The sequence below is a fragment of the Peromyscus leucopus genome, chromosome X, assembly GCF_004664715.2.
Source record: "Peromyscus leucopus breed LL Stock chromosome X, UCI_PerLeu_2.1, whole genome shotgun sequence".
Lineage (NCBI taxonomy): Eukaryota > Metazoa > Chordata > Mammalia > Rodentia > Cricetidae > Peromyscus > Peromyscus leucopus.
The window spans coordinates 135,005,457-135,029,833 of NC_051083.1; the positions used below are offsets into that span (position 1 = coordinate 135,005,457).

Sequence of the window (24,377 nt, forward strand, 5' to 3'; positions counted from 1 at the left end):
CAAAAGGATGTAGATTATCCCTACCCTTTTGGTGAGAAACAGAGAGAATCTCTGTAAGGATGTATGGATGATCAGGGATGACATGACAAGACTCACAATATGAGAGCAGGCTTGGCTGAGTTGTTCTAATATGTGATCATCAATGACATGAAAATTCCATCATTCCTTTTTTCTTTCATGTCCATTTCCTGCAACAATGAGGGAAGAAGGGCAATTTAAAAAAAAAAAAAAAAGGACCTGAGAGTACTCTGCACTTTAGGAGAAGGCATGAAATTATGAAAAGTGAAATATTTCGTTTCTAAAGTGACTTTTCAAAAGGAGAGTAAAGAGTTAAATTTATTAGTGTGCAAGACATTGAGCAAACCATGAGAGTGAAGCTTTTCTGGGCTCAAACAATCTTAAGTTGTGTCAGTGGGTACTGAGAAAAAACAGAAAGGGTGTGTTTCCATGTGCATGTGCCTAGTTAAATGAGACCCATTTTATTTCTACCCTTCTCTGTGGTGTGACTTGGGAGGTGCAGTGCTAGTGAACATGATTGTACCCCTTTTGTTATCACTTGGCACAGGAGCTCTTGTGATGCCTCTTTTTGAACTAACTTTGTCATGGACCCAAGCTGAGACACAGGGGTTAGTGTGAAGCCATTCCATAGCCCCCAAGTCCCTTCTGTTCCAGGTAGGGGAAACAATAAAAGTCCCCAAACAAAAATCCTATGATAGCACTTGAACTCAGGTGAATTGGCACCTTCTGTTGCACATCTAAAACACTGGCTTTTTGCCTTCTTTTCCCCTTCCATAATGTCAGCCTGGATCCTAACTTCAACTCTGCATTCCCTATCTACAGCAATGAAACACAATTTAGGAAGACTCCAGCTGCTGACTACTTTCAGCTCCCTGAATTTGTTTTTCCTGAGAACCCAAAGTCGAGGAGAATAACCCTCTGGGAAATTAGGCTCCAAGAAGACAATTTCCATCCTCTGTGATCAAAGCCTTGTCATAAGACCCCTTGGTAAGAGATCCCATCAACCCAGTCAAAGATGAAACACATTGGATTGGGTTAAACACATTGAGTTACTGGAGTGTCAATGATCTGTGAATAACCTCCTGATTCTCCAAAGGTGTGCATGTTTCAGAGTGCCTATCTAGCCAGGACAGTCAAATAGCCACACTACTTTCACTACAAGATGCAAACTCTTGGACACAAAGTCTAAGAGAAACACATCATGTCCCTTTGGCAGAGGCCCAGAGCCAGACACCCCTGCGTCCAGTCTAGGCAGTAAGCCCCTCCCTCTCGCATGGCTGGACCTGGTAGCTGGTGCTGGTCCGGGGACGACTACAGAGGCCTGAAGGGGCTGGTGGGGGTGGGGTGCGCAGCGCGCGCCTATTTGTGTAGCTTCTGGCACCTGCGGGATTGGCTCAGCTGGTGCTGCTGTCGGAGTGGGCGGAGCCAGCAGCCCGCCCCGCCCCACTCGGCACCCAGTCTCGGCCTTGAGCGGTAGAGCACACCTCGCAGCAGCCGGGCGCTCCCTGTGGACCACTGCGTTGGGGAGAGCTGCTGCAGAGCAGCTGTTTTTCCCTTCTCTAGGCTCCAGACGTCTCCACACTCCCTGCTCCCTTCAGGTCTCTCCTTTGTGTCGTGATTCTGCAGAAGGGCTAGCGATCCCGCCCCCTTTGCCCTGTACTGACTCGCTCCCACCCTAACCCTGTCCGCTTTTCCAGCTGTCCGCTGCCATTCCCAGAGCATCGCAGCCATGGGCATCCGAGGCATGCTGCGAGCCGCCGTGCTCCTGCTGCTCATCAGGACTTGGCTCGCAGAGAGCAACGGCCCCAGTCCCACCCCCAAATTCCACTTCGAGCTCTCCTCCAGCATGCCCGAAGTCATCCTGGATCTCTTCAACTGGTAAGCGGCCCAGGCTAGCTGAGCATGGAAGGGACAGGGACAAGCAGAAGGTTTGGGCCTCTTGGAATGGGTGCGGGCTGGGTGCAGGGGACTCAGACCCCGGCTTACCTAGGGGATGAAGTGGGTGTGGGGACAGCTGTGAAATGATACTCCAAGCTTCAACCCACCTGTTACTGCTGCATGTCTACCATTAGCCCAAGCCTTGAGGCTAGGAGCACCCTCACCCCGGAGTCTACCTGATCATCCTCAAGGACTGAGGTCCCAGGCAGCTTTTCCCAGTTGTGTTCTCTGAAGCCCGTGGGACTGGGAGGTGTACATGGGCAATTCACAAAACAGACAGGAAAGACACCTGTTTGAGTAGACCTTTAGTCCATTTGCTGAGGCAGTGTGTGTGTGTGTGTGTGTGTGTGTGTGTGTGTGTGTGTTGTGTTGTGTTGTGTTGTGTGTTCCTCTATCAAATACAGCAGATTGAAATGATTAACTCTATGAAATCAGTAGCTGTAAATGGCATAACCTTTTGGCTTAAGAGAGGTAAGCTTTTGTGCTTACTCTCGTAAAAACATTTGAAGATTTCAGTTTTTTTCTGTTCTTGATTTAAAGTTTGTTTAGGTCTGTAAGTATCTGAAGAGGGGATAAGCTGTCATCCTTGACATGTAGATCACACACACACACACACACACACACAACACACACACACACACACACAATGTGTATTTGCCATAGCTGCAGAGCTGGAGGGCTGGCACATGGGAAATTCTTTGGACAGAAACAGGCAGGAATGTATTTCTTTAATTTGGAAATAATTCATGCGCACACTTTGAAATGTTACAGAATTAAATTTTATGATTGAGAAAAATGAGGAATAATTTTAAGTGGCAAACTAGAAATAAACATGTATTCAGAAAGGGGGGGGGGGTAAGCTGGGCAAGGTTCCAGCAGGCAGCCCTGCTGTGCTCTCAACCCAACATACCTGACTGCGTCAGTGAACACATCAGGGGGTGGGGGGGAGTGAAGGAGAGATGAGGGGACAGAGAAAGACACACAAAGAGAGAAAGACAGAGACAGAGATTGCAGGAACAATGCATCAAAGATCCAAACAGTCACAGTAATAGTGATACCCGGGGCCTGTCGTCATTTAAAAGTCCTTTGGGGATTGAAAGTCTAGATCAATTCAATGAACATCTCAGAGACCTCTGGAAAGGCCAGCTCTATGCAGCTGAGCTGGCTTCACTTACATGTTCTCACCTAAGAAACCTCCAGGCTGAAAGCACATGTGTAGTGAGTGAGATGCTTGCTTCCAGAATGGATGTTTTCGAAGACAGCCCTAAGCACCAGGAATATGAAATGGTTTAGTTCAATGAGGGCCATAAATCTCTGTTACATGAGCAAGATGTTTTCTCTCTCCCTGCCCCCACCACTCTCTTTCTGAGTCATATGTCATATGCCAATTCTCAAGCACAAAGTTCACATAAATGGGGGTGGAGGGACTCAGACCAGGTAGAAGAAGTGTGCCTTTGAGATAGAAAACATAAGCTCGGCTCAGGGGAGACACTTGCCAGTGGGAGCTGACTTCCTGGGGCAATGAGATACCCCTGGAAAGAGGATTATCAGCAATCAGCATCCAGGGGCACCTCAAGATACAGTTTCTCAGAGAATTAAAATGGTATAGTTTTCTGAGGGTCTCATCTGCCCAGTTTCCCCCTCTCCTATGGTGTGTTTTCCTCCCCACCGACTCACTATTCCTGCCTGGTAACAGGGATCTAGTCCTTGAGCCCCGCCCTCTGGATTAAAGCTGTGAAGGGGGAGGGGAAGGGGAAAAGAGTCTGCGTCACTGCTCTGCTTCTGGCTGACTCACTGTGAGCTGGAAGGGGAAGAAGGGAGGGAGAGACCACAGACACATATGACTGGACATGTTTGCATATGTGATGGCTTTGGCAAACCAGCCACTGGCAAATGGGCCACAAGTCAACCAGCATTTACTCATGGCTTCTCTGTTCCAGCAAAAATTGTGCGAATGAAGCTGTGGTTCAAAAGATTTTGGACAGGGTGCTATCAACATATGATGTCCGACTGAGACCAAATTTTGGAGGTAAGCCAAATCCAGACACCAGAGGCTTTTGTGTTAGATAGAAGAGAGCCAGCTCCACCCTGTAAGCTAACCAGGCTCTATAGGCCTTTCCCCCACAAATCCTACCTTCTTGAGTCTGCCAAGCCTTGCAATGGAGCAACCTCAGATTCCTAATCTCAGTTCTTCTGCTCTCTTCTTAGAATGTACCTCACATCTATGTACCAGCCTTCTATGCCAGAGACTTTCTTTCCTTCCTTACTCCCTTTCAAAGGTGTTGCCACCCTTAAGTATTTCAGGGAATTCAGAATTGAGGCCATGGTCTTCACTGCCTCTGTCACCTAACTCACCTAGGCCTGCGACCCTTCTATAATACCCTGCTTTCCCAAATCTTCAGCTCCCACCAAATTCAGTTCATCTAGCATACTGTACTACATGTGTTCTTCATAAAACTCAAATTGATGGCCACTAACAAATAAAATCCCAACAACACAAAGATGAGAAGTAACAAGGAAACTGACACACACACACCTCCAAGAAGCTGATGGGCACTTTCTAGATTCTGCTTATCCTGGAACACATAAAGCTTTAAGTGGTAGATCGCCCACCAGGAACCCACACAATAGGAGTATACCATTATTCAGTGACAAAGGGGACACCTCAGAAGCCCAAACCAAGGGCAGACAAAAGAAAAAGTGCTTTAAATTAGGGTTAGTTAATTTTCAGCTCAAAGACAGGAAAAGGAGCTACAACACAGGACAGTTTACTGTAGGATGGGACAGTGTCGAATGGGTAGTCACCACTAATGATTCATATTTGTGCTCATACGTAACTCTCTTCTAAAAATACTGTGCCTCCTTGAAAACCAAGGAGGTTTCCCTTGGCCCTAAATTTAAAGGGTGAGATTATTAGCTTGTGCATCCCTTTCCTCCACTACACAAGGGCAGAAGACACAGGCAAGGGGCTCCAAGGTCAGTATGCATGGGAAACCAGGTTGGAAAAAGAAGAAGGCACATACTGCCTTTATGCTACTGAGGCCACAGTGGTGGTACCTTTTCCATGTGGATCCTCAAGGGAAGGGGGAAAACAGAAATTCAGGTAGTAAAGCACAGTTAATACCCCCTTACATGGTACTAGCTTTGAATCATTTGTGCCAAGCCCCAGAGGATGGCAGGGAAATTGATATTTATTTATTTATTTGTTGCTTCTTTTTCACTCTGATGTTTTTCAGCAAAGGCCAAATAATAGTCATCTGCATGCAATGAGCATATACTCCCCACTGTTTCAGGCTCAGGCACCCTTCCTGCAGCATTGAGAACTAAAAGAAGGGAACAAAGACAAAAGTGCATCTCTGGGTTTTGGCCAGCACAATAGGCTTGAGGTCCCTCTCCACCATCTTCATGTTACACCAAGTATTATGACCATGCCAGGCTGGAGCATCTGATAAAATATGGGCCCCTACATTGATTTTGTCAAACAGATGGAAACAGTAAAGAGAGAAGACAAAGAGAACTTAAGACAGCCTGCCATTTACAGAAGGGAATCCTATAGACTATAAGGCTAGGACTATTACATGGGAGAAATATGGTAGAAGACCCATTGATGAGACAGACAGGCTGGAGCACTCAGGGCTTAGGGAACCCAGGGCTCCCAGTATAGTCTCCCAATAGACAGAGTTCCCTCTATATTTAAGATGGAATATAGTTTTAGGGATTAATCTTCACACATAAGAATGGTCCCAACTCCTCTCTCTCTCTCTCTCTCTCTCTCTCTCTCTCTCTCTCTCTCTCTCTCTCTCTCTCTCTCTCTCTCTCACACACACACACACACACACACACAGGAGCATGTCACAGACATCCAACATTGTACAGTAAAGGAAGGCATAGGAAGGTTGTGTCCCCGTGCCAGATCATGGTTTGGCAAGGAGAATATGCATTTCAGTACACACTTCCTCTTAAACTAAAAGCCCTTTGGCAGGCTTCTGTGATGTCTCTTTAGCTCCACAGCATTCCACATATGAAAAGACATCACTAGGTTGGTCTAAAGAAGCCTGACCTTGGAGGAAGGGGCTAACAATCAGGTCTTGGAGAAAGGGGCTAGAATGTAGGCCTCTCTGGGGGCTTTCTGAGGCTTGTTGCCTACTACTATAGCTGCCATCTGCTAAAAGTATGGGGAGAGCAGCCTAAAAGGCAGCAGTCAAACACAATGTTTCTAGAAAGCTCTTTGCTGCAAGTTGATAAGAATAGTAAATTGTATTCCTCCATACTACCCAACAGTTTACTGTTTTCACAACAATGATTATATTTGAGTCTTGCCAATGGACACTGCAAATACACAGGTCTAAGGGGAAAAAATTAGAAAGCAGAACATATCCAATTTCCTGTGGATAACAAACAAGGAGTGTACTTGTGAATTAAACAAAATACTTCTAAGTAAGTTATTGGTTAAAGGACAAAGTACAAAATATTTTAGTCAGGTAGTGGTGGTGCACACCTTTAATCCCAGCACTCGGGAGGCAGAGCCAGGTGGATCTCTCAGGTGGATCTCTGTGAGTTGGAAGTCGGCCTGGTCAGAGTGAGATCCAGGACAGGCACCAAAACTACACAGAGAAGCCCTGTCTCAGAAAAAAAATTATACACTTAGTCACACTTGCACATTAATCAAATCACCATCACACAGTATTCATTCACATGAACACATTCATGAATTCATTCACATAGACGTACACAAGCACGACACACTCACTAAGGTTCACACATTAAGACATACAAACATGACCTAAACTCATATATTACACATATACATATAAATGGCCATACATACATATATATATGAGCAAAATACTTGACCATGCACAAGCATACAGAAATCATCACAAAAATTTATTTTCCTTTTGTGTTGTCCTTATACCTTCCTTTTATCATAGCATGAGCCAGGCCTTGCTCTAAGCACTTGACCTTCATTAACTATGATAGCATTATTCCCATCTAATCCACAAGGAAGCTCAGGCTCAGAGAGGTTAGGTGACTTACTCAAGATCACACAACAAGCAAACATCAAAACTACTTTTAGCCTAGACAACTGGGTCCTAAGCATATACTTTCAACCTTTATCCAAATTTTCATGTGATTGTATCTTCCTGTATTGTAGGTGCCCCTGTGCCTGTGTCAGTATCTATCTATGTCTCCAGTATTGAACAGATCTCAGAAATAAATATGGTAAGTCTATAGGTCATAAACATGGTGTTGGAGACAAGGGACAAGCATAGTCATAAGCCAACTCTAATTGTTCTGACCCGTGACAGAACTCACATGACAGTCCTCTGGAATAGAAGAAAATCAATTGAAGGCCATCACAGCATATCCAAAAATTCAGTTACATGTAGATTAACAACTCAAAAGAAAATCTTTGGAGCTTTTAAAAGTTTTAATAGCATACTATCTTTGTACTGCAGGGTAGGTAAAGAATTATTTCACAAGACACAAATTACAAATCATAAAAATAAATACTAGTATTTGATGTTGGCTATAGGCCATTCTGTATAGCCAAAACTTCTGAAACTTCAGTTTTACAAAACAAAGCCACTGTGATGAGTGAAAAGGTAATTCAGAGTAGATGGAGATATTTGCAACACAGAGAGCTGGTATTCAAAATATATATAATGCCTGAGGATTGATAAGAATATTTTAAAGTGCCGGGCGGTGGTGGCGCATGCCTTTAATCCCAGCACTCGGGAGGCAGAGCCAGGCGGATTGCTGTGAGTTCGAGGCCAGCCTGGGCTACCAAGTGAGCTCCAGGAAAGGCGCAAAACTACGCAGAGAAACCCTGTCTCGAAAAAACCAAAAAAAAAAAAAAAAAAAAAGAATATTTTAAAGCAATCAAAAATGAATAGAACTGTACTTTTGTAAAGAAAACTAAGTAGTGGATGAACATATGAGAAAATGTTTGACCTTGTTTGTAATCAACAAAATGAACTCACAGTGAATGCCCACTATGTACACATCAGATTGCCCAAAACAGGAGTCAGATGCTACCGATGTTGGTGAGGCGGAAGCACTGCTACCCCTCACCTGTTTCCAACTTTTACAGGGACACAAATGGCAATTTCACTTTGCCATCATTATTTCTTCCTGGTTTAGGCATGTATGGTGCTTTTTTACATGATTATATACATTGTATGTTCACATGTGAAAATATTCTCCAGGAATACAAGAGATCAAATTATAGTTACACACAGCAACTTTAATGGGCCTCACAAATACAATATTGAGGGAGTTAGGGGACAGGCTACAGATATACAGTTTGGTTCTGATTAGATAACATTCCAAAAAGAAGTCCAAATAAGCACTGTTTCTCAAAATACACATGGAGACAATGAAACTCTAACCTGAAGCATGGGAAATAGTGTCATAAAAAACTTGAATAATGAATGTTTCCTGCTGGTTGTGGGAAATGTGCTTTAAAAAGGACACATTTTGGAACTTGAAAGTTATTGGTCATGTTCTGTTTCTTAACCTAGGTATTAATTATAGAAGCTTTATTTTGCTGTTCTTTCTTAAACATGTTTATATTTATGCACCTGTCTGTATGATGTGTTTCATATAGTAGTGTGTACATATAATACAGAAGACAGAGTGCTAGACAACCTGACAACTGTCATTTATCTCTCTCCAGGACTATACAATCACTATGTTTTTGCATCAGACCTGGAAGGACACACGCTTAGCATACTATGAGACCAACTTGAACCTGACTCTGGACTATCATATGCATGAGAAGCTGTGGGTCCCTGACTGCTACTTTGTGAATAGCAAAAATGCCTTTGTGCATGATGTAACTGTGGAGAATCGTGTGTTTCAGCTTCACCCAGATGGAACAGTGCGATATGGCATCCGGTGAGTTCATGTAAGAGTCTTGGGCTGTCCCAGCAAGCTTCTTTTTTTCCTACTGTGTATCCCACAATACATTAGAAGGAATATACAAAAGAGATTCCTGTTTTCCAGATTTGCCTTGTGTGTACATACACTTTCGAAACTTTCCACAGGCATCCTAGCCTGCCCTGTCCCCCCACCTTGGCTTCTACTTCTCCTGTCTACAGTGGTCTCTTTTTTCATGAGTTGAAACTTTGCACACTTTCACACATTTTCCAATCCCTGATGCAAATGTCTCCATCTTCAAGAAATCCTCAGAAATGCTCATGGCTAAGTAATAGATTGGTAAAAAGCATGAGGTCCCACTTTAGTTTAGATGCTGTAGCCAATTTCTGCCCTTGCAGATGTGTCCTTTAATGGGAGGTTGTTTTAAGGAATCTGAGCACACTGGGAACAGTGTTACTTTATTTTGTGGACAATAAGGAAAGGAATTTACAATGTCACCTGCCATTTGTGAAATAAAATAGTGTTTTCACTAGTTTTTATGTATTGTCATATAGATTTTTTAAAAAGAAATCTTGATTCCCTGGACCAAAAGACCTCTTCCTCCATTTTTCCTTGTGTGTGCCATGAGGCAGGGAGACTGATGAATGCTGAAGCCTTTGCAGTGAAGAAGGTGTTCCACCTCTCCCTACTTCCTTATGTTTGCACTGTGCAGGGTGTTAGAAGAAGTGGGGGAGCTAGCTCTATAAGAGGACTAGGGTGGAGTTTCTGAGCCCCTGCTCTCTCTCCACACAGAACACATGCATATTGGTAGTCTCCACTGATCTATTTGCAATAGAGCAATCTCCAAAGCTGACTTCACAGTTTCAGCTGAAACAGATTGTCAGTGAAGGCAAGCTGAAAGGTCGTCTTGGTGGTAGCTACCATGATTTGTTTGACAGGTTGTTACAGGTCTAATAATTGGGTTTCTCTTACTCTGAAGTGCTCTCTTCCCATTCCTTCCTTCTTCCTCCATCCACATCCCCATGGAGTCATTGAATATCAATGCTTACCTGAAACTGATCAATAATCACTCTTTTTAAAGTAAAGGAGGCATTGGCTGATGAATATACTTAGGAAATTCATTTTTTTTTTTAGAAAATGCAAGTACACACATATATGCATACTACCCACTGCCCCAGCCAGTGGGGTGTCAACGGGGGTGACCCACCTGCGGGAGAGAATGAAAGGGATGGGGGAGACACGAAGGAAGACAGCCAGATAGTGTTCTGATCAAGCTGCAAATTTTATTCTCCTCAGCAAGGCTTATATAGCATGGGAGGGTGAGGGGGCAGGAAGGAGGGAAGGAGTGCAGGTGAAGGACTACATGCAAGTTGTGAGGCTGCTAGGTGGTAAGGTCACTGGTCAGGGCCCATTGTTCTGTTGCTATGCTACCTGACCTGCCTGACCTATTCTTTATCTTTGGGGGCATCTGGTTTAGGGCAGGGGCTTGTTTTCTGGCCTAGCTAGTACTTTACCATGGTCCATGTTTGGTCCCTGACAACCCACTACACAATCCCAATGCTTATCTGAAACTGATCAATAATCACTCTTGTTTAAAGTAAAAGAGGCATTGACTGATGATGAATAATACTTGGGAAATTCATTTTATTTAAAAAGAGGGAAGTACATACACACATACATACTAACCACTACCAGTCCCCAAAATGAAATTCCTGCGAGGATTGACAGGGACTACGCTAAGTTAGCAGATGGGAAGGGAAGAAAAAGAAATGGGACAGATATGCAGCAGCAAAGAGCATTTTTCATTACATCATATTCAAATCCAAGTCACCTCCCTGGCTCTTCCAAGGCCATTTATCAGATTCCTCTCCTGGGTGCACAGGATAGCAACTTGATGCCTCTTTTGGCTCTAACTACTGTCAGCACTGTCTGGGCCCTCCATGGGTAGGCATTTTGTGCCCACTGACATCTTTCTAGCTCTCGGTGCCACATAGGCCCTCACCACTGACATGAATGTAGATATGGTCAGAGGCAGGCCTGGGTCACTGCCCACATGTATATTTGCACACCACATGCCTGCCTTCCCCAGTGGCTCTGCAGCCTCAGCACATTACACATAGCATACAGTGTTCTCTCAACAGCCTTGCTGATACTTTAACAAGCACAAGTCTTTCTGTCTCTGTATTGTTTCCTCAAGGGCCCTTCCCATGCTCATGTTCTGTGGTTTTTCTGACATATATCTGCTCTTTGTTTTAGCTTTGCAAAATCTTTTAATTCCTTGTCAAATTCCAATTTTCTCTGTCTTTCTCTCCCTTCCCCCAATTCCATACACATGGGTCAATCCTCCACCTAACTCTTGCCTCTCCACTCTGCAGAATCCTTAGGAATAAACTTGAAGCATTTTCCCTCCCTTTTTGTTTTCTTTGTCAGGCTTACCACAACAGCAGCCTGTTCCCTGGATCTGCAAAAATTCCCTATGGACAAGCAAGCCTGCAAGCTGGAGGTGGAGAGCTGTACGTATCTCTCCTGTGGACCCTTCATCCCTGAGTGGAGCTGCTATAGTCAGGAAAGCACAAGTAGACTTGAAACTGAGAGAAATAGCACAGCTCCTCTGCTCTCTAACTCCCATATCTCTTCCCAAACATGTATGCAAGCAGTAGATAAATGAAAGATGAATGATGGCTACACAATAAACTGACCAATAGCTATATATATGGCATCTGGGAGTAGGTGGCCTTTGTGGTGTAGGTAATTCAACTGAAAAACTATACATACTCATGGCTCATGGGTAAAAGTTCATAGCATCTTTTTGCTACACATTCCTTCCTGCCTAAAAACCTTCAAAATGGGAGTCCTGTCTTTGCAAATATTCAGAATCCCCATGCTCAGACTCAGAAAACCACAAAGTATCCCCCAAATTCTAAGTGCCAACCATGCTTTGGTTTTCACAGACTTCTTCGAGTAAAATCTGCCTAGATTAACTCTTTGTTTCACCTCCTAGATGGCTATACCATCGAAGACATTGTGTTATCCTGGGAAGATGAGAATGCCATCCACATTACTGATGAGCTGCACATCCCTCGGTTTACCTACCTGGGGAGGACAATTACTAGCAAGGAGGTGTATTTCTACACAGGTCGGCCAGACCCACTCTTTCTCTGCTGTTTCTTGTCCCTTTTACACCACTGCACAGTCTTGGGGGCATCTGCCTTTGATCCTTGTAGTTGCCTCCCTCCTTTCCCATTCCTTTGGATCTGAACACATCTTTCTCCCCTATTGATAAAGCCCTGGTGGCTAATGGCTAACCCTTACAGATGGAGAATAAGTGTGGAGGCTTGGGCAGGTTGACAACACTCTACAACTGGAAATGATTCTTGCACTTCACAGGGCTGGCCTCTCACCTTCCATCTGTTTGCAGACTAAAATTGTCTCATGTGGAATGAGTGAGGCAGGAGAGGGGTTAGAGCTGACTTGATGTGCCACATGGGCCTGACACCACTGTGTGTTCTTACAGGCTCCTACATGCGCCTGATTGTGAAGTTCCAGGTTCAAAGAGAAGTCCGCAGTTACCTTGTGCAGGTCTATTGGCCCACAGTCCTCACCACTATTCTCTCCTGGATATCATTTTGGATGAACTATGATTCCTCTGCTGCCAGGGTGACAATTGGTAAGTCTTCTCTATCACCTCTCAGGAAGAAACTTGAGTTATTTTGCTTAGAAAAAAGTACAGGCAAAACTGGGAAGACCTTAAACTTCTGCTCTAAGTTTGGGGAAGGCAAGAAATGTTTTAAGCAAGGAACAGCCTAGGATATTGGGCTTCTTGGTTTGTTTTTGCCTTCTGTAGGGCAAATTGTTCTATCTTTTCCTTTAGGAGCACAAATACAGCTAGATGTGTGATATTTTAGGGTTTAGAAAACCTCTTCAGATACTAAAAGAAGAACTATATGGAACTGGAGATCTAAAGTATTTAAACCATGACAAGGAATTTGAGTTCGATCCAGAACAATCAACCTGGTGAAGCATAGGGAGAAGGAACTAGGAGAGGACATGGGAAAAGCCTCTACCCCAGAGGTGGCCTCTGATCACCTCCTTTGGGGTATAGACTTGCTAAAACCTGCAGCTATCAAGGGAGACTAAACCTGTACTGTGTTGTCCATAGGCCTAACTTCTATTCTTGTCCTGACCACCATCGACTCACATATGCGAGATAAACTCCCCCATATTTCCTGTATCAAAGCCATTGACATCTACATCCTTGTGTGCCTGTTCTTCGTGTTCCTGTCCCTGCTGGAGTATGTCTACATCAACTACCTTTTCTTCAGCCAAGGACCTCAACACAATCGCAAGAGGTGCAAGAAACCCAGGAGAGTTGTTGCGCGATACCGCTACCAAGAAGTGGTGGTGGGAAATGTGCAGGTTTGACATTTTGACTGACAACCAGCTTTCCCTGAGCACCTCCTCAGCCTAGGCTTAGCACTTGACCCTTTTACATTTCGTAGTTGCTGTAATCCTCATACATTACTTGTATATGACAGGCATGCCCACACTCGTTCATTGATGATCATTATTTGATATCATGAAACAAGAGAAGTCAGAACTTGATTTCTCTAAATCTTTGAGCCAAATTTGCTCCATTTTATGGGCTTCTAGAGTAAGTGATGAAGCCAAAAGGAAAGGTGAGACCCAGGGAGACAGACACCAGAGAAGTTGGCCTTCAAACTTTTCCTTCCCTGGCACTTCAGATACCTGAAAACATACTGGGCCTTTTGCTTGGAATATACATGAATGCCCAGCAACACCACTCCTTTGCAGAAAGCCCAGCCTCACCCTACCTGAGAAGCCTACATATAGCATATGGTACTTCTGAGGTTACAACTGCCCCCAAGAGAGACAGTTACTTTGCTGCAGCTATGACATTCTCTGCATACTAAAACAACTTCCTGGTCCAGTTTCTCAACCCCTATGAGCACATCAGAGAGCCCAACAGGTTATCAAAGACATCAACAGCAGCATTGAAATCACTAAGCAGGAAAGTTCCCTCCTTTTTCTCTTCCCTCATTCATACCCACTAATTGATATGAAACTGATCAGCTTATCCATTATCTCCTCCAAGGATGGCCTGATTAATGTGGAAGACAGAGTGGAAGACAGAGCTGATCCTCTTCCTGACAGTCCCATGCAGGCTCATCTGGCAAGTCCGGAAAGTCTTGTGTCCTTGGTGCTCACTTCAGAACAGGCCCAGCTGGCTACCTCAGAAAGCCTCAGCCCACTCTCTTCCACCCCAAGCCAGGCCCAATTGGCCACTGGAGAAAGCCTGAGTGATCTGCCCTCCACCTCTGAGCAAACAGTGCATGACTGTACCATTCACTTTCATGGCTTCCTCGCTAATGACAGTATTATCCCCATCAAAATCCACAACCATTCTGAGGCCCATGGTGATGGAGACTCTGAAGAGAGCCTAAGCTCTGAAAGCCATGGCCATGACAGCAGCACCAGTGGAAGGCTCATGTTCCACAGTGGCCAGAGGTGTGTGCAAGAAGCAAGTTGGGACCTTGATAAGATTGAGAGCTTACAGGATGACATCAGTATCAAGAGCAGCTGGCTTGGCCTTGATGAACTATGCAAGGGGGATGCTGACAGTATCTGGAGCCTTACTGATGAGGAGCTCATGGCCTGTGACCGAGCGAAGGAGCATAGCTCAGAGTCTGGGGAGAGTTTCCCCTCAATCCCTGGGTGCTCATTCAATGAAGGGTTCTCTTTCCAGATCTTTAACCCTGACCGGGTCCCTAAGGTTGATAGGTGGTCCCGTTTCCTCTTCCCTTTTTCCTTTGGGTTGTTCAATGTGGTTTACTGGTTGTACCACATCTATTAGTTTCCCATACCCTATAGCAACAGAGATACTATGTTGTGTTTCCTTCATAGTTCCTTAGGTTTTGTTTTTCCATCTTCTCTTTGTTCATTTTATTTGGTAGTTGTTAGGGCAATCAAATCTGTTGTGCCCTTTTCTTTATTATGAAGTGGAGATGGAGAGAACATGTAGCCAGAGAGTAAGGGATTGAGGAAGACATGAAGATAAATTGCACATTTTCCTCCTGCTAGAAGACTCTTACCTTTCAAACACTTTGAACAGTCCATCAGTCTAGAAATTCCTTCAGAAGTGTTGAAAGGACATAGAAGAGCCAGGCTGAGGAATGAGGAGAATCTGAGCCTGGTTCACAAGCATTCCTGGGAGCTTTCCTTTTAGTCCCTTCAAGGTGTTGAAATTACTTTTGCATCACTTTTTTTTTCTTCCTCCTGGATCTCATGCACCTTGTCCACCTGCTAAAAAGGGCTTTGGGAGAAGTCAAGCTAAGTTGGCCTTGGGTATGCAGAGGTGCTAGGCATGGCTTGGATATTCTGACAAAAGGAAAGTTGGGAAACATTTATAAGTGCCTTGTACTTTGAGTGTGAAGTTGTGAGTGAGAGGGGAAGGTGGAAGAGACTGCAAAGAGATATAGCTGGGTAAGTGAGAATGCATGCTTCCAGCAGGGGTATGTAAGACAAGGGGGTGATATCAGGCTGGAGTTTGTACATGTTCATATGTTCCATTTAAAGTTATTAGACCTTTTCTTGCCTATATTTCTGTTTCACATTGCCTGACAGTAGGTATTCAGTACTTCTCTTCAGTTAGAAGTTAGCTTTCTACAATTGCTGAGTTGATTACTAGTTACAGTAGAAGCACTTGGTGAGTAAGCACTAGTTGAGAAAGTTCAGAGTTGCTATTTTGCCATCAGCCAATAGCATATGAACAATTACTGTGAATCTATATACTAATCCTTTCTGTTTGTCTAGTGCATAATAAGTGCCAACGAGCTCCCTGACCCATCACATCGTTGGATCCTCACAGGAGCCCTGTGAGCCAGGGAAGACAAAGCACCTTGTCCCCAGTGTTCCAAGGAAAAAGTGGAGCTTGTGTGCCATGCTTATGGATGCTTGTTCTTTCTCCTTATCTACCTAACTCTCAACTGATGCACTCCCCTACTGCCCCTTCCCTTTTGCTCAAAGGAACATCCCTACAGAATCTACCTGTTGGGCTACTAAGCAAGAGGCTACGGAGGAGCCACTGAACATGAACTGAGCAGTTGGAGAATATGGCCCTGTCCACTCAACAGGGCTCCTGATGACAGTAGGATGAGCCTGCATGCCAACCTGACAGGAAGCACCAGCTCATTGATGGAAGTCATAAGAGAGCTTTCCAAGCATTCAATATATGTTCCCCCTTTATAAACAGCCTCTCCTTCAGCCCTGTACCCATACACAGCCCACCCACATCCTTAACTATACTTCTGTGTTTATATATTTCTGTGTATCCCTGGAGATGAGTGTGCATGCATACAAGTAGATCTATGTGCCATACAACCATTTGAGAAGCTGAATAGCACTGCAGTAGTGTAAATCTATGTTAGTATGTATGAATGCATATCTGTACTGTGTGGATGAGTAATTTAAATGTATACATCTCTATGACAGTGTCAGTGTACATGTGTACTTATATTAACACAGGTGAATGCATTCTGTGTACATTTCTAGAAAGTATATGTCTATATACCTCTGTTTATCAAATTTAGTTGGTGTAAAAGAACATACATCAAAAACCCTATGTATTCCCTGTTCGAGGTTCTTGTAGACTCTAGTGACCTGTTTTGACACAGTGGGGAGAGTCTTGTTTAGCTGGACTGACTGTTTCTTTCTAGTTCTAGGGAGCCAGCAAGTAGGGTCTATTGGTCTCCATCAACTCCTCATTCTTCCTCCACCCATCTCTGCTGTGTTCTGGGAAGAAGACCCAGAGGAAGTGAACATAGTCCTAAGAAGCGGTAATGTTAGTGCCTTGGGGATAGAGAGTAATTGGTCCATGGGATAAACTTGGAGTGCTGAGCATTTTGCTTGATGCTGAAAGGTACCAAAAGATGAACTGGGAATAGAAATAAGGTGTGGACAATGGGGTAGGTATTCAGAGACTTGGAGAAAAGGTTATTTATAATTTTAAAATTCATTTCATTACCCTATTCACTATGTGAGCCTGACACAGATGAGGACTGCTTGCAGCTATAGACAAGCATGCAGTGAAAGGATGTGCCCAGAATGTTGGGTGCCAACAGCTGCATTCTAAGAACCAAAGGTGCCTGAGATGTCTGGGGACAAGGACTGTGGTGGTGGGCCTATGGGAGAAGTATATTTATAGCTCATCCTAGGACAGTTGTTGGCTGTTTGAATAGGCCCCAAATTCTCTACCTTGAATTTGAAATTTGAGCATTTCTGACTTTAGCTCAATTCAAGGAAAGATTCAGAGAAGTGAAAGTGGAAAGAAGTCCAGGTACTGACTAGATGGTCCCAGTGTATTGCCCCTTCTCTTCTCCACACAGATGAAGTTCCAGACTCACACACAGCCACACACACCTATGCCATCACACATGCATACATACACATCAGGAGTACCCACATTTCTAGTTACACTCACAGGCATAGACAGGCATACACACTCACAAATAGAGATGCATATACTCACACATACTTTTAAGACAACTCAAAACAAGGACATTACTACCAAAATGTCTAAGATTGCCTCTTTTGTTTTTGGAAGCCAGCACAAAGAGGTCCAGATTAAAGGGAGAACAGAGACCTCTCATCTGGAATCTGAACATTCATTGGCTGTGTTCTTGGATTTGGAGCCCTACAATCTTGAAGTGTTGAACACATCATTGGAGTAAAGTTGCAAAGAGGAATTGGAGTAGTGGGAACAAAGGGGCAGCAGAGGAAGGGCAGAGAGCCCAGTTGTAAATATCCACATAGCTAGATATATCATACCCTTAAAAGACTATTTTGCCCTAATGTGCTGCAATGAAAGCAGTTAAATTCTACTGTGATTCATATTCTGTGAGGTTAAGTGTCAAAGTGCTGTGGAGATTTGGCAATGACAACTTTTCAGGAACTTGAATCTTCTGGTTTTCCCATGTCTGTGGTATCTCTTAAAAGTTTCCAGATCTCCCCTTGTGTTCTGTGTGTGGTCTGTTGTCCATTGTCAAGCCTGATTCTAGCTGTTCCTAGTCCCCCTCCCATGCAGGCATACCCTCTCTATCTGGCTGCCTATGCCTCTTTCCCAATGTCCCCCAACACCAAGCAGTTGCTAAAGTGCAGAGGACCTGCTCCTGGAGTTCAGCCAGTCCAAGAGCTTGGACAGAAGGAAGAGCCTTACTGAATCTGGGATGGAGCAATACCACTTTACTACTCTCCTGTCTTACCCTCCCCTTACCTTTTACCCTAGAATCCGTAACTGAGCAGGACACTAGCTGTCTGTCTTTCCAAATTGTCATTTTGTTGAAGAAATGTGTGATGCATTTCCTGCCCAGTTTGATTTGAACTGTGGGGTGTGTGCAGAGAGAATAATATGTTGTGTCTTAATGGAGTTCATCCAGTGTATTCTTACAATTTGTGTCATCCTTGATAGTTGCAAGTCTGCAAACTCTTGGCATACTTAGAAGGAAGTTTTGCTGAGATGGTGACCATTCCTAATGAGGGTTCCTTACTCTTGTATATATAGTAGCTACACCTTCAAGCTATTAACTACTGAATGTATTCACTAAGCACTCCATCTGCATGACCCTGTGGTAGTAAGAAGGAACTTTCTAGCTGCTCCACAACCCAGCATCCAATGTAATTGTAACTGTCCTACCAAAAATGGAGTATGTTCATGTTTGTTGTATAATATCCTGAGATTAATATGAAATCTACATTATCAGTGTTGTGCTTTCAAGGGAGGGGAGAGATATTAAAGTATCTCTCTGGTATACTTAAATTATGAAATATGCCAACTGGTCAGGGTCATTATGTAGAACTGTGTCAGAATTTGCACCCATCATCATGCCAGACTGTATCCCTGGGATCAGTATTTATCAGCAAAGGTACAGGTACCAGAATTTTGCACAGTACTGTAGTAGATGACTTTAGATGATACTAGAGGATTCTTTCAATAGTGACTAAGTCAATAACATTCTAGAAGCAAATGAACTATGGTGAAGTCACATACATACAGATCTTCAGCAGTGGTATTGGGCCAAGACAGTAAAAAGCAAGAAAGAGAATGACTGATAGCTGAGTGACCTGGGTGGTCTGACCTGCAAGGGTCATGGAGTAGCAGAGCTTCACTAGAAAACTGGGTGCCCACGTTGAGCTCATTAATCATTCATGTGAGAAAAAGACCTTGACAAGTCCTGATTTCAAGAAAGTGAAACATGAAGAAGCATAAGATTATGCTTCTGAAAAATATACAGAAATAAGTAAAAAACATGTAAGTAGCAAAAAGCAAAATAAAAATCTATAATAGCAAATATTCTGGTTGGTCAGAGTTTCCTCTGTATTAGATTATTCAGGTGCTACATGGGACACTCATCAGGGTCTGAAAGCCTCTGGCTTGCATTATTCTTCATGGTTTTCAAGAGGAAGGCAGTGAGCAACATTGTCATTGAATAATTCAGTTTTGTGCAAAGCATTCATGGTCATTGGAAACAAAAGTTTTAAGACAGAGCAAGTCATTATGGTACCAAAATATGAGGTAGATATTTAGTCCCAATCTGTGTAGGGGAAAAAGCAAGATAAGTGTTGTTTATAAAATACAAAATAGTTTTGTTTTCATCTCTACCAAAGTAGATGTGTAGAGCAGGGAGCAAGAAAGCAGCAGGGCCTAGTGGCACAGGAAAGCTGGCTCTGCCCCCTTGCCAGCCCTGGAAGACCTGGCCCTGCCCTTCACAGGAGAGTTGGCCAGGGTGGCTTGGGCTCAGAAGAGATGGTTCTGTCTTTTGCTGGCCTCCTCACTTGGGGTAGCTAACCTTGCCCCTTGCCAGCTGTAGCAATTTAGTGTAGATGGTGTCATAGGTGAGGGAGTACTAGCCCTAGTGAGTGGGAAGTTTGTCCTGCCTTTCACCTGGGGGAGAAGGGTGGCTCCTGTTGGAGGCCCAGGCTGACCAACTCAGCTACCACCCCATCCTACATCCACAGCTTTGAGTTGGCCCACCCCAACATCTACCCTATCTATGACCTTCTAGAGTGGTCGAAGGGACTGGTCCTGCAGAACCATAGCCTCAGGGTCTCGATTATTGAGACAATAGCAGGATATCCAAGAGGAATTTCAGTGAGAATTCAGTACTGATGATATACCAGAAGCCAGAGGCCTTGAACCAGACTGACAACACAGTATACAACAAGCATTTGCAAGTAAAGCTGTTAGGGCAAAAGGATTTACTGTGTGACACACCACAGCTCCCAATACCACTAGGATAAAATAATATGTGATGGAGAGGTGGGTAAGACAGAGGAGTTAAGTGGGTTTTTGTTTTTGTTTTTCTTTTGGGAAGGGAGGCTACTAGGGTGGATGGTGGGCATGGAAGAACTGGGAAATGAGTGGTATTAGGGTACATGATGTGAAATTCCCAAAGAAGCAATAGAAAATTATGTTAAAAAAAATAAAGCAGAGGAGCTGATAGTTTAGGGTTACTCTAGATTTAAAGCATTGTAAAGTCACACTGAAACATCCTAGTGATGGAGAGAGTCATTCTTTGTAACCCACATTCATCAGGACATCTCCAAATAACTGTTGATGAAAACATGAGATCCTGAAACATGAACCTTAAGCCAAAAGAGATCTCCCATCAGCTTTTTTGTGGCCTAATCAGATTAAAAGGGCTGTTCAGGGATTGCTTTGCTGGTCTGCCCACAGCTCTGAGGTAAGACTAGCTGGATATAAAAGTTTCCTCTTCAGGAATCTTGTGTGTGTGTGTGTGTGTGTGTGTGTGTGTGTGTGTGTGTGTGTGTACGCACATGTGTCTAGAGGCCAGAGGTTGACATTGGGTATCTTCTTTAATTGCTCCTCCACCTTACTTTTTGAGACAATTTTTTTCACTAAAGATGGAAATCACTCATTCAGGTGGTCTGGCTGTCCAGTGGGCTCCAGGGATCTACTTGTTTCTGCTTCCCCAATACTTGGATGTCTTAGTCACGTCCTATTGTTGTGAAGAGAGAGACACCATGACCAACACTTATAAAAGAAAGCATTTAATTGGGGCTGGCTTACAGTTTCAGAAGTTTAGTCCATTATTATCATGGCAGGAAGCATGGTGACACACATGCAGACATGGTGCTAGAGAAGTAGCTGGGAATTCTACATCTGGATCTACAGGCAGCAGAAAGAGGGAAAGCCACTAGGCATGGCTTGGGCTCTTGAAACCCCAAAGACTACCTCCTAACCTAGAGTTACACTTCCTCTAACAAGGCCATACCTCTTAATCCTGCCCAAGTAGTGTCACTCCCTAATGACTAAACATTCAAACATATGAACCTATGGGGGCCATTCTTAATCAAACTACCACATTTGACTACAGGCATGTGCTGCTATGCTCAGCTAGTTTGCTGTGAATCCAAACTCAGGTCCTCATGTTTACACAGCAAGCACTCTACTGGCTAAACCATTTCCTCATCCCTATAGTTCTAACTTTGCAGTCACTATTTGCAACATGCCTTGTAATTTTGGCTCTCTCAGATCCCCTTCACTGAAACCAGGCTTCCAACTTTACTTGCCCACTAAGATTCAACCCAAAGCCTCCTTAGCTGTACAGAAGCCATTACAAAGCCCATGTTCCTTGCCTTTCACCACACATTGGGACTGGTAGCCCTGCTGGGCAAGCCTTTGCTGTATGGACAGTTGTACTTGACCTTTCACAGATTCTATCATGACTATCTAACAGACAGAAGACTCCCTTATGATTCCAAGCAGCTTTCCTGTTGCTATGCTCTTTTCATGTCAGATGGGTCATAAGTAACTTGGGGTCAGTTTGTCTGGCACAAGCACAAGCTGCTGCATTTTTCTGCTAAATTCTTGCCAACCAATTTCTGAAGGTGGCCTGGAACATAGGTGGAGTTTATAGCCCTTCGATGGGCCTAACATGACCAACTACACTGTTATATGCTGTATGGCTAACTACAAAACTAACTTAAGGGATGGGGTGAGGAAAGAGGTGTGATAAGCCCTCCATTTCCCAACTTGCTTAACACCTAGTGTAGATGTAACCAACTGTCTTATTAAATAAGAAACACAGAACCAATACAAAGAAGAAAGCCAAGAGATTAGAGCTAAGAGCCTTACCTGCCTGCTGCAGCTAGCCTCTTAAGCCAAGAGACCTCTCCGAAAAAGAGAGCTGCTTCCTGTCTGTTTGTCTTTATATAGACTTTCTGTTCTGCCTTCTCATTGGTTGTAAACCCAACCACATGACTGCCTCATCACTGCCTGTATGTACAGCCCTCCAGGTCTTCTATGGTATTGAGATTAAAGGTGTGTGTCTCCAATGCTGGCTGTATCCTTGAACACAGAGATCTGCCTATCTCTGCCTCCCAAGTGCTGGGATTAATGGCATGTGCCACGAACACCCAGCTCTGCTATGGCTTGCTATTAGCTCTGACCCCCAGGCAACTTTATTTATTAACATACAAATAAAACCACATTTCAGAAAAAATAAAATATCACCATAACCTAGGGTGAAGGAAACTTTCCCATAGCTTCTCCAGCTTTCAACAAGGCCTCTACTGAAAGCCTCCCATCTTGGCTCAGCTTTTTTTCCCCAGCCCTGGCAGGGTCTCCCAGAGACCCGTTTGTAATGAGAACCTCAATGGTATATATATAAATTTATTAAGAGGTTCTATGAGAAAAATAGATTCACTGATAGAGGATAAGGTAAATCCAGTTGCAGAATCCTTGGAAAGCTGGGGACCGATCACACACTGCTTCACACTGCCTAATCCAGTCTTCATCACCCAAGAGAGTGCAACCTCCTTTCTCTTCCCTTTTAATCGGTAGGTCATGTAGGCAGATAGAATCACCACATTTATCAGGCCAGATAGCCCAGGGTCATGGAAGAAGCAAATTCCCACTACACTTCCCCTTTTAGTCTAAATAAGAAGGTTCTAAACCAAATTCAAAACTATGTACAATATGAATGATTATCAAGTATTGTCCAAGAGAAAGGGTAATAACATAACAAAAATGGAACTACAACCAACAAGAACAACATCAAGCAAGAAACACATACTAAATGTCCAGACCATAGGTAATTGGCAAATTACAGAGATTACTCCACTAGCTGTCCTATCCTGAAGAATCTAAATCTTGTACCTGATATGCTATTAGCTAAACTATGAGAGGATTGTACTTGTAACTATTTAGTCTTCAACCCCATCAAAGACCTGAGAAGGATAATAATATTACTTGAGTAAGTAGGAAGGGCAAGCAAGCAACTTCTGAAGTGTGCAAGAAATGACAGAAACAGTTGGCTGCCTAGACAGTCACCCAGTATTTCTCTGCAATGTTGGGGCATCCACTTTTGGCTATAGGCCTAGAGTATCTGACAGACCATTTTCAGAAGCAGGATATATGAAACACCATCATGCCCTGTCTTGCCAAGGTTCATCAGTCTCTTTTTCTTGTGTCTTGCTTGTCCAGAATGGACATCATGCTTACTGTCAGCAGCCGAGGCAAGGGCAGTTCTTTGCCCAACAGGCCATTTTTGCTAAGAAGAAGACAAACTCCATATGGAGTGTCTTCAATGCCCAACATCTTCTCAGGAGCAGATCAGTGCTGCCAGGAGCAATCGTGTCTCACATCAACAGACTTCTAAGCTATTAAAACATTTAAATGCCACATTCTCTAGGTCTATGGCATGTTTGAAGATTGCCTATCTGTGGGAGCCTGTTTTCAGGTTCCTTGTGGCTTTACCCAGCAGGTCTGCATAGAGAGAATGATTGGACCACAGGCCTGAGTGCAGGTGTCTGAGATGGTCTGCACTTGGCGGTGCTGGGGGGAGGTCTTTTGCTCCACTCCTTGGCTTTTCTATAAATACCTTAGGGCAGAGACAGTCAGGGCTCGTTAGAATAGGTTCCAGGCCCTCTTGAGGCTATCCTTTATTTTTTATCTGTTCATCTCCACAATCTAAATCCTTCTGTCTAATATTAACTGCTGCTCACACTCAAGAAAACTGGGGAACTGTGGGGTTGGTGGGTAAACGTCCCGCACCTATCCATCTGGCATATATCTCTGTTTATCTAGAAAACCTAACTAACATGACTATAAATATGACAAGCATGAGTGACTATTAACCTGTATTCTTATCAACCTAAATAACTTAAAGACTAAGGCTTCACATTATAAAAATAATCTGTAAACATGTACAGTATAGGAACAATGACCTCAAAGTCATGACAATATACAAAAACATCTTAATCAGAGGTAGAAATGTATAGTGCAATGTGACAACAATATCCTTAATATGTATCAATATACAAAATATCCTAAACAGAGGAAGAACATAATACAGTATGACAAATATAATTTTACATTTGTATCAATATATAAAATACTTCAAACAGGAGTAGGAACATATGTACAATATGACAAATATAGTTCTGTATTTGTATCAATATACAAATTATCTTAAACAGGAATAGAAAAATAATTTTACATT

At 43.5% G+C, this 24,377-nt stretch overlaps 1 protein-coding gene across 3 annotated transcripts; it reads left to right on the forward strand.

The window, feature by feature from the left end:
* The first annotated feature begins 1,477 nt into the window (after positions 1 to 1,477).
* On the forward strand, positions 1,478 to 19,216 carry Gabrq (gamma-aminobutyric acid type A receptor subunit theta). Of its 3 annotated transcripts, none has more exons than XM_028862801.2 (10): positions 1,478 to 1,896; positions 3,897 to 3,985; positions 7,112 to 7,179; positions 8,636 to 8,856; positions 11,269 to 11,351; positions 11,840 to 11,974; positions 12,353 to 12,505; positions 12,998 to 13,254; positions 13,952 to 14,364; positions 15,670 to 19,216. In XM_028862801.2, exons 1-10 carry the CDS (start codon positions 1,748 to 1,750, stop codon positions 15,674 to 15,676), a joined length of 1,575 nt encoding a protein of 524 aa, XP_028718634.1. In that variant the 5' UTR covers positions 1,478 to 1,747; the 3' UTR covers positions 15,677 to 19,216. The 3 variants fall into 3 exon arrangements, with proteins under 3 accessions (XP_028718634.1, XP_028718633.1, XP_028718632.1); XM_028862800.2 differs by having other exon boundaries at positions 1,478 to 1,616; positions 1,716 to 1,896; positions 13,952 to 19,216; XM_028862799.2 differs by having other exon boundaries at positions 13,952 to 19,216.
* Positions 19,217 to 24,377: the final 5,161 nt, after the last annotated feature.

Excerpts from the sequence above, each read along its gene's own strand:
- Gabrq (XM_028862799.2), top strand. The coding sequence starts at position 1,748 with ATGGGCATCCGAGGCATGCTGCGAGCCGCCGTGCTCCTGCTGCTCATC. Across the intron at positions 3,986-7,111 it reads ACTGAGACCAAATTTTGGAG|GTGCCCCTGTGCCTGTGTCA; the intron begins GTAAGCCAAATC and ends CCTGTATTGTAG. Across the intron at positions 12,506-12,997 it reads TGCTGCCAGGGTGACAATTG|GCCTAACTTCTATTCTTGTC; the intron begins GTAAGTCTTCTC and ends TGTTGTCCATAG.